This window comes from Paraphaeosphaeria sporulosa (genome assembly GCF_001642045.1).
Source record: "Paraphaeosphaeria sporulosa strain AP3s5-JAC2a unplaced genomic scaffold CC84scaffold_1, whole genome shotgun sequence".
In the NCBI taxonomy this organism is placed as follows: domain Eukaryota; kingdom Fungi; phylum Ascomycota; class Dothideomycetes; order Pleosporales; family Didymosphaeriaceae; genus Paraphaeosphaeria; species Paraphaeosphaeria sporulosa.
Genome location: NW_017253360.1, coordinates 438,186 through 450,317, shown reverse-complemented (window position 1 = coordinate 450,317; position 12,132 = coordinate 438,186). Strand labels below are relative to the sequence as shown.

Genomic DNA, 12,132 nt, shown 5'->3' with positions numbered 1-12,132 from the left:
TGTTCAGCTCTAGATAGGCGTGAGTCGCCACTACAAATCACTCGTCAACATTGAGCTGCAAGATGCGGCCTATGACGCTTGAAAGAGGTGAGGAGATTATCTAGCTGCGTTTGCAATCAACGTCTGCTAGACTATACCACGATTCAAGGAGCACGCTACTCGTTACCAACGACAATTAGGTAGCTTACATTTCTATCTAGCAAGGGATGCGCCTACAGGTGTCAACACTCCCACGGCTCTACAACCACCGGTTCTCCATCCCACCACCGCAAGAATCGATCCGCCCAATACCTTACGTAGCACTTGATCTCCATCTCGTATGGCCACTCTGGTAGTTCCCACGGATTGTCCCATTCCGCGCTAATCAAGCTCCACAGGTGCATCCCAAACTGGGGTGCACCCCATGTCCCTTGCGGCTCTACTGTGATAAGATCATCCCATGCTTCATCTGCGCCCGATTGGGACATAAGGGCCCACATCTGCTCCTCTGCGCTTGGGAACGCTGGTACTACCACCTCTCCACTGGAATCAGAACGAGATATGCGAACTTGACGCGTCCATGGCGCCTTCTCTATTGGCAGTCCAACGAAGCGCCATTTCAAAGGACAGCGTCGGTACCAGTAATGGCCATTCTCTTCGCATTCTGTGTCAATGACAAGATGAACAAGCATGACTGGATCTGCACCGAATCCGAACGGGCCAGACTGGGGTCCACAAATCATAGGCGACACGTCGCAGTCTGCGAAGCGGAGCATTGGGAATTTCCCTATTGGCGCTTCGTTGCCTATGTAAAATGTCAGTTTTGAGCGTTACGGTGGATTTTGTGACACCAAAAAGGTATGAAGTTGCTTGTTGAAAGGATTAGGAATGGTGCGAAAAACGTACCATGCCATTGCGTCGCAATACGGTCGAACGCCTCATTGAACATATCGCAGATATACCCTTCATCGACACAGGATGCCGTTCTATATCTATGCTTAAAAGTCGTATCTCCTTCAGCCACTGCTTCTTTCTTTCCACTGCTATCCTTGTCCGTTCCTCCAAGATAAATCCAGTATTCATCCCCTGCACCGATCTACTGCCCTGTGCCATCGAGATTGAGTCGCAGTAACTCGTCATACTCCTTGTTCGACGCGTCACTCCAGTAAAGCAACTGTGGAACATCTTTGATCAAAGGTTGGACGTCCCGAAATGGCTCATTTTCGACTTTCGACTCGTTCGAGTGTTTCCTAGCCTCGTGTATCCTAGGGAGGAACATCTTGTTGAACTTGGCGCGAGCGAGTGCATTGAGGTAATCGAGCTCGAGATGGGCGGCGCGGCGTGCAGGAAGGATCACCGTGAAAAACAACCAGAAGGCAAAGCATGTGAGTCCTACAACGACCAAAGCCGTAGACACGGAGAGACAGATGCATGGACGACGCGAGCAGCATCGTAATTGAGCCCGAGGCATGAGTTGATTCTTTTATAACGGTTGTTTTCAGCAGGTGCCAGCTTCACATATGTACCATTATATCGATGTCGCTTCTGGGGCACAAGGATCAGCTCAAGCCTTGAGTTGTCCAATCAGGTACGACAGCCGCGTGAGGCAACCATTGCTGCCTTCGTATACTCCACGCTTCTGTGTACAGCAAGGAAGCTGCGCAAAGGTCTCGCTTAGTTTGTTTAGCCATGTGTGTGCCTTATGATGCTCTAGTGTAGTCTGGTAACTCTTCACTATGACCTGAAATGAGTCATTCGAGGCTAAGCCAACTATGGACAGCACCGCCTCGGTCACTCATGAACACAAACAAGATATAAGGCACGCATTGCAGCAAGACCTTGATGCCTCAGAAAACCATTCAAAACTGTTATGACTGCAACATCATTACAAACAGCAACATTGACGGCCACCACTTCCTGCAGCGATGTCATCCAACCTTCAGTTTCAAGTACCCGCCACTCTTGGGCTTGCAACTGCTGTCACATCTCATTCGACAATGGAACAGTACAGAGAGAGCACATGAAGAGCTCCTGGCAGTATGTATGGCTGCGTTTATGCTAAGCTTAGCTGACAGAATTGATAGTGTTTATAATCTCAAGCGGCGAATTGCTTCATTGCCCCCGATATCACTGGCCGTCTTCGACGGCCAAGTTCAACCCCGTTGCGAAGCCTCAGAAAGCACAATTAAGGCAGCGATAGTTGATAATAAAGAAGAAGAAGATGAGGTTGTCTCGCCACGGCAGTGTCTCTTCTGTCATCAGAGATTTGACGGTGACGCCGATGACTTCGAGGACATGCTTGAGCACATGTCCACTGCGCACGGCTTGTTCATCGCCGACCACGACAGAATATCGGATCTGGAGTCGTTCCTTGGGTATCTGACCACCGAGGTGCGAGTGTGGCATGAGTGCCTATACTGCGGGACTACCAGGACTTCTACGTTGGCAATTCAGAGCCACATGAGGGATAGTGCGCATTGCAAGCTCAACTTCGACAGGGAACCCGAGCTCTTGGACTTTTGGGAGGAAAGAAGCGATGAAGATGGCAGCTCATTGGGGCCTGTCAGGCCAGGTCTGGAATGCGAGGAGGTCAAACCAAAGACCTCGAGAGTATCTCACCAAAGGCGAGCCAAAGCGGCGAGAGTAAGAGGAGCACGTTTACTGTTACAAACTAGTGCAGCACCCATGCTGCCTCCACGAGGACGCCAGGAGCAGAGCTGTCGTCAGCTTTCACGCAGGGATGAGATGGGCATCCAGAACATTGGGCCGCAGCAACGGCATGCCCTTATGATGGCGGTCCAAAGATCGCAAAAAGTAGAAGAGAGCGCTTCGCGGGCGAGCGAGTGGTCGTACGCCAGGAAGGCCAACAAGCAGAAGCACGATCAGGCTCATGGACCTCTGTCGTGGGCGAAGGGAGGCCTGCATCAGCTGCTGCCAAGATAGAGTGTACCGATCATAACGTGAGCTTGAAAATGTATTTCTCTTTGTGATCCAGAATTCGAGGAGTGAGCCGTGTATATTTATATCTGGTCCGTTGCGATAAGTAATGTGGTGGAGCTGCTCCACTGAAGGCGGGGTAGTCTCTTACGGATAAGCACGACGTCCGGAAAAGCACCTTGACAATCTTTCCAACATCTCAATCATCCACGAATATCAGAATGACAGCCGACCATCCCAAAGTGCTCTTTTTCGGCGTCGGTAGCGTTGGCGCTGTCTATCTATGTGAGCCTAGACCGAAGCAAGGGGGAGTGACTTTGAATGCTTACTTTGACTAGACCTGATATCGAAGGTCGCTTCTACTACAGCTGTCTGTCGATCAAACTACGACGTCGTGAAAGAAAAGGGCTTTACCATCAACTCAACAATTTTCGGAAATGGCCTCCATGTCGCGCCCAACGTGGTACGAAGCTGCGAAGAAGCAGCAGCCCAGGACTCTCGACCATTCGACTACGTGATCCTCACCTGCAAGGTGCTTCCGGGTATCTATCCTAAGATCATAAAGTCTGTCGTCACACCTGGTCACACCGTCATCGCGCTCCTGCAGAACGGTATCGGAATCGAAGAGGAGTACCTCGAAGCCTTCCCTAACAACCCCACCCTCACAGCGGCGACATATTGCGCGACCGTACAGAGACCACCCGGCGTTATCGCGCACCAGGAGGTCGAGAGGTTAGAAATAGGGAGCTATCCATCGTCAGCACCAAATACGCACGCGCAAGCTTTCACATCGCTACTCCAACAAGCTGGCGCTACGGCCACTGTCTTCGACGACGTCCAAGCGAAGCGATGGTATAAGCTGCTTCTCAACGCTTCCTGGAACCCTATTTGCGCACTCACGCAGAGCTCAGACGTGCAGTTCATGCAGTCGTCGGAAGACGCCACAAACTTCGTGCTTGATGTCATGCTGGAGACGCGAGAGATTGCATTGTCGCAGGGCTACGATATCGCCAGAGCGGAGGTCGAAGCGCAATGGGAGAGAGCGACAAGAAGAGTCGCAACAGGGAAAGCGGTCGAGCCGAGTATGCTGCAAGATGTGAAAGCAGGCCGAAAGACAGAAGTCGAAGCTATCGTTGGGAACACTGTACGGATGGCAAGAGCGAAAGGTGTGCCTTGTGGAAAGCTTGAGACCATATACCTATTGATGAAGTCGCTGGACCGCCGAATGGGAGGTGGCGCATAAGCCAGAGATTGGTTTGTTGGTTTTGTGCATTGCCAGGTAGACCACATAGCTAGTGTTCCCTTGAACGGGAAACCACGACGAGGCTTTGTATGTGTATTTCTGCCCGTGCTGGCCGGATTTTAGACTGGTCAAAAATATGTATCACCGAGTCTGAACACCAACGTGACCCGAAAACGCACCTTGCGGTTACCACGATCGCTACATGTCTCTCAATTGTACGTTTGCTCGGTGCGCTTGCCATTTGCTCCTTCCCAACACAGGTTTACATGTCACCAGCATCAATTTAAGCCGCCCATATCTTACCACGACCACCACGATCGTCCCACCTCCGCCAACGGCTCTTGCAACCGCTCGGTCCACGCCACCGATTATCCGCCCCATGGCCCCCTTGCGAATATACGCAATTTAATCAGTGCCAACGCGACCAGCGGATACAACATCCTCTCCACCATTCCCGTCGTCCTCTTCACCTTCTTTCTTCTCGTCGTCAATCTCGCCAAAGCCATCCCCATGCTCCTCACCGCCATGTGGTCCATGTTCCGCAGCTGCCCCACCCCAGGCCAATTCGTCATGGCCTGCGGTCTGGCTGTCTACATCCTCGCCTTCATATAGGACCCGTACCTCTTCGGCACGCCTAAGGAGTGGGTCGTGGGTACCTTCGGCCTTTCCTGCTTCTGTACCATCGTGTTTGCCTACCATAAGCTCACGGAGTGGTATGTTAAGAAGGTCCACCCAGATCTGTACAAGATGAAGGAGGACGAGGAGGACAAGAAGCATCTGCAGGCAGCTGTGAAGGCGGTCAACGAAAGGGGCTAGCGGGAGGAGAAGCGTCATACGATCCAACAGTTCGTCGAGCAGGAGAAGGGAGGCAACGCGACGCCGAAATTTGAACCTGGTGCGTATGCCGAACGCGCTGCGTATCTTGGAGGCCGGCGAGGAAGCAATGCGTACCCCAAGTTCGGACACGCAGCCTACATTGACGACCAAGAAGAGTCGCGCCGCGCACAGATCTGATGGGATGCCCAGTAGTACGACGGAGAGCCCCTACGCCAGTGATGACATGCGTCTATCAAGCTATGAAATCGAGGCTCCAGGAGGCATAGCGGAAGATTTCGGGAACAGTAATCAAATCGAGTGGAAAGTTTGCGCATGATCTGGGCTTTGATACTTGAGAGTGCGTGAGGTCAACGAGATGTAGTGACTTGTAGAGCACTAGAGTATACAGTCTGCGGTCAAGTCGCAAAGCGGTAGTACAAGGATTGGGATGGGACTGTTCATGCGGCACTGGGTTGCTCCTCTCATGCTGTGGCAACGATAGTACTGTACAATACATCACGAGAGAAACAGCTGTGCACAGTTGATGTGATTTTGAGAAAATTTGATGTGAGCGGGCGGGAGACTGGTATAGTACTCAGCAAAACAAAACCAAAGCATTAGAAAGATATCAGGCGAGACCAGCGGTGCCGATTCAACCCCAAAGAAGGAGTCAAGTACTGCAGCTCTAACCCTAGAACAGCCCACACGAGAGCAACCCTGCGACTGGGGGGCGAGTCAAACAGTGCCAACTCAACCCCATGATGGGGGAGTCAAGGCACTGCGACTCTAACCCTCCAGTCGCAAACACCAGACAGGAAAGAAAAAAACGAACAGAAGAACCCCGACCCCAAACAGAAAGCAAGAAGAGGAGATCAAGGGAGCCAAAGCTCCAGAGCCCAAAACACCACCGAAACCCCAAACACCCCAGAACCCATGGCCCTCAAGCCAATCCAAGCCGATCCAGAACATTGGGCGGCTGAATGCCCAAGAACTTGCGGACATGGGCGGCAGCATCCTTCACCTTCACCGCCTTCCCCTTTCCCTTCACCTCCCCATCGTAGTGCACAAGGCACTCCTCATATTCCCCCATCGTCAACACATGGTCGGAAAAGAACTTCACCGCGTTCTTGAACTCGCCAAAGTCCGCGGCGTTGCGCGCGCCCTCGACGGTCTTGAGCACGTTGAAGGCCTTGGCGGCCTCGTGCAAGGGCCTGAAGATCTTGTGGAACTGGTTGCGGGCGGGATAGCGGCCGGCAGGGACGCGCTGGAGCTGCAGGCGCAGGAGGACGGCGGCGCGCTTCAGGTCCCGCGCGAGGGTGCCGTAGCGCTGGGTCATGGTCATGGCGTCTTGCTGCGCGGCGGCTTCGGCGGCGGCGTCGGGAAGAAGGCTGGCCGGCAGCAGGGAGGGCGTCTCCCACGCCATTAGCTGATCTTCAGTCAAACCCAGCTTCTGGGGGGTGAGGGCGAGGGTCTCGGAGAGTGATGCCATCCAGTTCTGGTTGGCCAGTTGGCCTTGGGCGGGAGCTGGAGCCGGGATGGGAGCAGGCGCAGGAGCAGTAGTTGTTGGAGCCGGGGTCGAGATCGGAGCGCGGGGGCGGGAGATAGCGGCTGCCAGAGACCTGGTGTGCCGCGGCGGCCTGGAGATATGTGCGGCAGGTGCCGGAGTTGCCGGCAGAGGACGGGGTGCGGGTGCGGGTGCGGGTTTGGGCGACGGCGAAGAGAAGACCACCGGCGCAGGCGAAGAGAAGACCACGGGCGACGGCGGAGAGACGGTCACCACGGGGAGAGGGCGAGGAAGCGGCGCTGGCGATGCGAAGACGGCTGCGAGGACAGGGTGCGGTTGGCGGAGTTCGTACACGACTCCCGTCGAGGGCCTCCAGTTGCGCAACGTGAACCGCGGGTCCCGCTCACGCGGAGGGAGGTACACGGGTCCAGAAGAGGGCGTCCATGTCGGGGCGATTGGTCTGGCCATCCCATCCGTAGATGCCTGCACATTGGCAAGGCCAGGGTCGACTGCCGAAGCAGCGCTGTCACCCTGGAGAGGTTCAACGACCCGACTTACCAACCCTTCCGTAGGAGTCGGCACGCCAGCACGACCAGTGTCGGTTGCGGGAGCAGCCTCGAAATGACACTGAGGTGGCTTAGCAGGACCCACCCGTGGAGATGTGTCTGTTGCGAGATCTGCCGGAGCAGCAACTACGGGAGTGGAAGGGCGCTTCGTAGCAACCATCTCAGCAGTGACAAGCGATGCTCCTTGAGGGGCAATCGGTTCCCAGTCCACAATGAGGCCATTTCGGAATTTGGGTTGAAGACCGCAGCTGGCCATCTTTTCCACAGTGTAGTCGATGGCGCTTGGGTAGCTCATGGTGAGCGAGGTGCCGCTGGAGAGGGAACGAGGGGCCGAATTGTACTCCGAAATCCTCGCCATCACCTTGATGTCGAAGTCAGAGAGTGTCACCGGAGGCCTCGAAGAGAACGAGGAACATCGAACGGAGGCGGCGTTAGCGCGGCGATCGCGGCGCAAGAGGGGTTCTTCTTGCAGAGGCGCCGGGACGGTGGTGAGATTGAAGATGGCCGAATAAACGACCCCGAAGAGGATGCCAAAGCCGAGAAAGACAGCCACGAGGAAGAGGAACTTGAGGAATTCTAGGGCGTCCAAGCCGAGATCTCGCAAGGCAGTGAGCGCCATGATCAAAAAGTTGAACATGGTCGCGCAAGAGGAAAGAGAGCTCGCAAGAGGAAGAAAATGCTCACAAAAGCTGGAAGAGTAACAGAAGAGAGGCGTTCGCAAGAGAGTAGGTATGCGAGGCTGGGGAGAAAAGGGCTTCAGAGACGTCGAGGTCGACGTTTCATCTGCGGCGAACGCAAACGCTAAGAGCTTCTCTACTCGCTTAGGAAGTGTCACAATAGCAGGCAACAATAGGAAACGAAGGGAGGTGAAGATGAGAGCGAGAGTGAGGGGGACTGTTCACCGAGTGATCGCCAGCGCAAGGCAGGCGCGACACCTTGCGAGACTGCGGGGTAAGAGTAGTGAAGAACATCAACAATGTTGTCTAGACAGGGACAAGAGCAGATGCAACAGGTAGACGATCGAAAAGGGCATTGAGGCAGCCCGACATCAGGAACGGTCTATTTATCGGTCTTCGTAAAGACACGATGTCTAGCTAAGAGTTGGGATATCATGAAATGGGAGACGTCTTCGTCAGCCCAGTAAGAAAGATGGCTAGCAATGCTAGCGAGCAACGAGATGTCGAAGGCCTGGACGAGTCAGCAAAATACACAGCGTAGCGATGTGGAGCCAAGGAGTCGGGGGCTGCAATACTTACGCCTTCTTGAATGCTGTAGTCAACTCTGCCGTTTGCGTTCAGAGCCCGCACCTTACCCTCCTCTTTTCTGAGTTTCCTGCTTCGTTCTTCTAGCTCCTGCCATTCGAGGTCTTTCTCTATACTTTCGTTGGTATCGTCCTCCCGGCTCTTCCTTCGTTTTTGGAATCCAGCAAACAGCGTCTCAATCTCCGAGTCGATCAAGGTGGGAGGATGCTCGCCATCGTCGCCAGGCGCTATGGGCTCCTCACCCAGCCTGCGCTTCCTCTCTTCCAACATGAGAGCCCGAGCTGGATCTTCGACATTGGGTGCATTGCTTCCGAGATTCCCAGCACTCTGTCCGACGGATAGCGGACGCGATGTGCGTTGGCCATGCAGGTCGTTGCTCATCTTTGAAGCGTCAGAGCCCGTGATCCCGAGACTCCGGTTGAGCAAGCCACTAGCTATGCCGGTGCTGACTGATGTCCAGAAGTTCGTAACTCCTTGACCTAAGCTTTGCCCAATGTTAGTCAGGCCTTGTGCAGATGACCCACCAAAGAGACCTCGCTTCGTGTAGGGCAATGGTTGCGCCTTGAGGGAAGACATGGCAGGCGAGATCAGAGGTTCGAGCCGGTAGCTGATGGGGTCTGTTGGATGGAAGATATTGAACAGTTGCTTGCAAAGAGGGGATGAGACGATGAAGTCGTTGACGCGGTTATGGTCCGAGCCCGCTGAGAAAGGGTCATCAAGTGGACTGGCCGGCGTCTCCGGTGTGACATAGGAAGCGGACGGTCGGGCAGCAATGGTACGCCCCTTGAGCATTTGAAACAACCCAATGGGCGAACCAAGCGCATAAAAGTCCTCCACTTCAAAGTCCAGCTTTATTCCTTCTTCGGTCGCACGCCGTGCCTTGCTCGACATGGATGGTTTGGACCTGGGATCTTTCTGCTGGCAAAGAATGTCAAACATTATGGCGGACCCTAGCGAGTGACCAACAAGACTGATCTTGCCGTTGAACGACGGGTTACGTTCTTTGAACAATCGATAGATGCGGTTCAGCTCCTTCACAACGATGCGAGTTATGTGACCTTTGTATGCCGGGCTCTGATAGAGGAGAATGTCAAGTGCTAGATCTGTCAGTAGGTTTCGCACCGCCGGTACACCTTCGACGGTGATATCTTCAAGGTTTGGATATTCGTGGTCATCGATATCAAGATCGCCTAGGTCATGCTCCTTGCGGTTGTGCTTTAAACTTTGCTGGGGGAAATCGAGTAGATGGCGCCAACATATGGGGAGCACTTGAACGCGACTGTTCTTTGTCTCCTTGTCCACGTCCGAGTTCAGTGCTTGCAGGTCTGGCGAATTTGAATACACAGCTTTCAGAGACTTGCGAAGCGAGTTGACATCATGAACAAAGTTGACGCTTTCCATGCGCATTCCCAGCCGCTGGCCAATCCCGTGAGTAACGAGGAGCAAGTGCTCGATCTCGCGCCCTTGTTCGCCCTTGTTTTGGTCTTTGTAGTCCTCTCGCATCTCCTTTTCTTCACGTTTTCGGACTGCTTCTTCTTGCCGTTCCGAACTATCGGTCTGAGTGGATATGATGAGTGACGAGATCTGGCGTTCGAGATTCTTTCTTCGGGTTTCCCCTGGCGATGGCTCCCGCCCACGTTCCTCGCCTTCGCTTTCCATGTCCGAAACGGTCTCAGACCCGGACGCGGCGCGCTGCCTTTCGTGGTCAGATCCATATGCGAGAGAAGGAGTAACTGGTCGATCTGTATCCTTTTTATTCGTGCCTTCCTGGGAAGGCTTCTCTTCTTTCTTTCGCGCCGAATCAACGTAGCCACGAACGTATTTCTGACCGGCGAAGTGGGCAGCACCTGCGAATCTTTGGTACAAGGTACTTCCCATGCGTGACCACATGTCATCGGTCAGCATGTATGCAGTCACATCATCTTGGTAGGTAACTACAGAGTTCATGTGGGAGCCAAATAGACGGTAGGTCCTTGAGCTGTCATCCGGAGGCGTTGCACTGTTGGTTGACGGTTTAGTCTGGGGGGATTCGGTGCCAGCTTCAGCCCTGAGGTTGTCGAAGGATGCCTTTGGGGTGACAGGGTTCGATGTAGAGTCGCGGTGGTTCAGTCTGCCGAGCTCTTTCCTGTAGTCGTCGTCGACCTTCATGTTCAGCGAGATGGGTCGTGTGCGTGGTTGCGATTCGGAGCGCTTCTCGGGCGACTTAGCGAGTCTCCACGGCTTGACTTTGAGATAGCCCTCTTCGAGCTGCGTCGCGAGGTTCTCGTCGCAGGGCTCGCCATCCGGTGTGAACCACGTGCCCCGCTTCACGTCGTACACGGGTCCAAGCCAGTATGCAGGGGAGAGCTCTCGCGTTTCAATCTCAACATCAAACAGATAGTCCTCGTTGACGGGTACCTTTGTGCTGGTTTCGGGTTCCTTGTCCAGGCCAGACTCTGGACCAGAGGGGCTGAGTATGCCTCGGCGAGTCTCAGCAGCGTCTGCCTCGGCGGCCGTCTTTTGGAAAGCATGTTCGATAGATCGTGAGTCGTCAAACGAGAAGGGGATCCACTTCCGGGGCCGTGGCACGGGCTGCTTCTCAGGGACGACGGCGTTTGAGGCGAACGGCTTGCGCTTTGGGACCTGGCACCGTGTAAGGACCACGATAAGTCAATCCAGGACAACGGCTACTCACGTCTACGGCATGGTACCATCGGACAGCCAGCGGTGGACAGTCGTCTGGGTATCGCTTGAGGCTCAGCCTGTGGCGCCTGTTCACCGTGTGGTCCCCGCCGCGTTGCGGGCCTGCACCATCCGCAGCAGCCTTTTCCTTGTCCTTGTCCCTGTCTTCGTCCGGCTTCTTGGGTGTGTTTGGCGTGCCCGGTGGCTTGGGTGTCCCGCTGCGCGAACCCCACGGCGAGAGGGCGTTGATCCCGACGGACAGAAAGCCGGGCTTCGTCTCCGGGGTGGACATTCTGTCAAATGACGGCCGACTGCCGCCTCCGAGCACTTGGGCCAGCCAGCTCTTGTGCCGATGCTGCCGTGTGGCTCTGTGCTGCCTCGGCGCGAGGAGCGGGCGTCTGCGGGCGCGCTGGCCGAGCTCCCAGAGGCGTCGAGAGGCCAACGTGCGGTTTGCGGGGTTGTCAGCGGGGTGGGCGAGGGAAAGCGCGACTCGGTGAGGGCAGCAGCACAAGTGCGCAGGATCGGGAGCGCGTCTTCGGGTGGCTGCAGTGTGGATCAATGCGCACCCAGCTGCACACGGCGTGCGCGTGCATGTGGACGTACGTCGTCTGCCCGGTGTCGTCACTCGCCGCCTAGCCCAAACGCAGCCTAGCACCGAGGGCGGCATCTCCCCGTCCACCAGGCCCATGCTCTTGAATCTCGCGAATGCTCCCACGGCCTGAGTCCACATGGAAAATACCCGCACATGTCCTCTGATGCCCACTCATTGCAACGTTCTCGTGAAACCCAATGCAGGCGCTCAACCCAATAGCCTGCGAGCATTGCCGCTCCAAAAAATGCAAATGTGACCGGAAACTGTACGCCACGTACCACATGCACCGTGCGATGGCGCCCCGAGCTGATGTTCCGCAGCCCTCATTGTTCCCAGTGTCGAGCACTGTCTCTGGCTTGCCGCTACGCCGAGGGTGGGAAAAGAGGAATTCCCGCAGCTTACATCAACAGCTTGGAGGACAGGCTCGCCGAGACTGAGGCCGCCCTGTATTCAGCTCTAGCAACAATCAATTCCGCGCATAACGGCACCGCTGGCTTGCACCGACTGCTTACGGACGCATCGGGTCCGGTTGCTCGCGAGCGCTCCAAGATCGAGAAGCAGGATGAATGGAA

The 12,132-nt window shown here is 55.1% G+C and overlaps 5 protein-coding genes across 5 annotated transcripts; 2 read left to right on the top strand and 3 right to left on the bottom strand.

Moving 5' to 3' along the window:
• Window positions 1-941: 941 nt before the first annotated feature.
• CC84DRAFT_7454 (uncharacterized protein) lies at window positions 942-1,667 on the bottom strand. The gene has a single exon (XM_018187282.1). It carries the CDS (start codon window positions 1,448-1,450, stop codon window positions 1,076-1,078), a length of 375 nt encoding a protein of 124 aa, XP_018041651.1. The 5' UTR covers window positions 1,451-1,667; the 3' UTR covers window positions 942-1,075.
• A 182-nt stretch (window positions 1,668-1,849) lies between these two features.
• CC84DRAFT_1078804 (uncharacterized protein) lies at window positions 1,850-2,922 on the top strand (the record flags this gene model as incomplete). Its single annotated transcript, XM_018173812.1, has 2 exons — window positions 1,850-2,016; window positions 2,064-2,922. 2 exons carry the CDS (start codon window positions 1,850-1,852, stop codon window positions 2,920-2,922), a joined length of 1,026 nt encoding a protein of 341 aa, XP_018041650.1.
• A 215-nt stretch (window positions 2,923-3,137) lies between these two features.
• On the top strand, window positions 3,138-4,159 carry CC84DRAFT_1078978 (uncharacterized protein; the record flags this gene model as incomplete). Its single annotated transcript, XM_018173817.1, has 2 exons — window positions 3,138-3,201; window positions 3,255-4,159. The coding sequence occupies 2 exons, from the start codon at window positions 3,138-3,140 to the stop codon at window positions 4,157-4,159; spliced, it is 969 nt and encodes a 322-aa protein (XP_018041649.1).
• Window positions 4,160-5,566: 1,407 nt separating this feature from the next.
• On the bottom strand, window positions 5,567-7,734 carry CC84DRAFT_1253780 (uncharacterized protein). The gene has a single exon (XM_018184403.1). It carries the CDS (start codon window positions 7,680-7,682, stop codon window positions 5,916-5,918), a length of 1,767 nt encoding a protein of 588 aa, XP_018041648.1. The 5' UTR covers window positions 7,683-7,734; the 3' UTR covers window positions 5,567-5,915.
• A 349-nt stretch (window positions 7,735-8,083) lies between these two features.
• Window positions 8,084-11,542, bottom strand: CC84DRAFT_1191894 (DDHD-domain-containing protein). Its single transcript, XM_018181216.1, has 3 exons — window positions 10,982-11,542; window positions 8,302-10,929; window positions 8,084-8,233 (listed from the first exon to the last, which is right to left on the bottom strand). The coding sequence occupies exons 1-3, from the start codon at window positions 11,258-11,260 to the stop codon at window positions 8,105-8,107; spliced, it is 3,036 nt and encodes a 1,011-aa protein (XP_018041647.1). The 5' UTR covers window positions 11,261-11,542; the 3' UTR covers window positions 8,084-8,104.
• Between the last annotated feature and the right edge of the window lie 590 nt (window positions 11,543-12,132).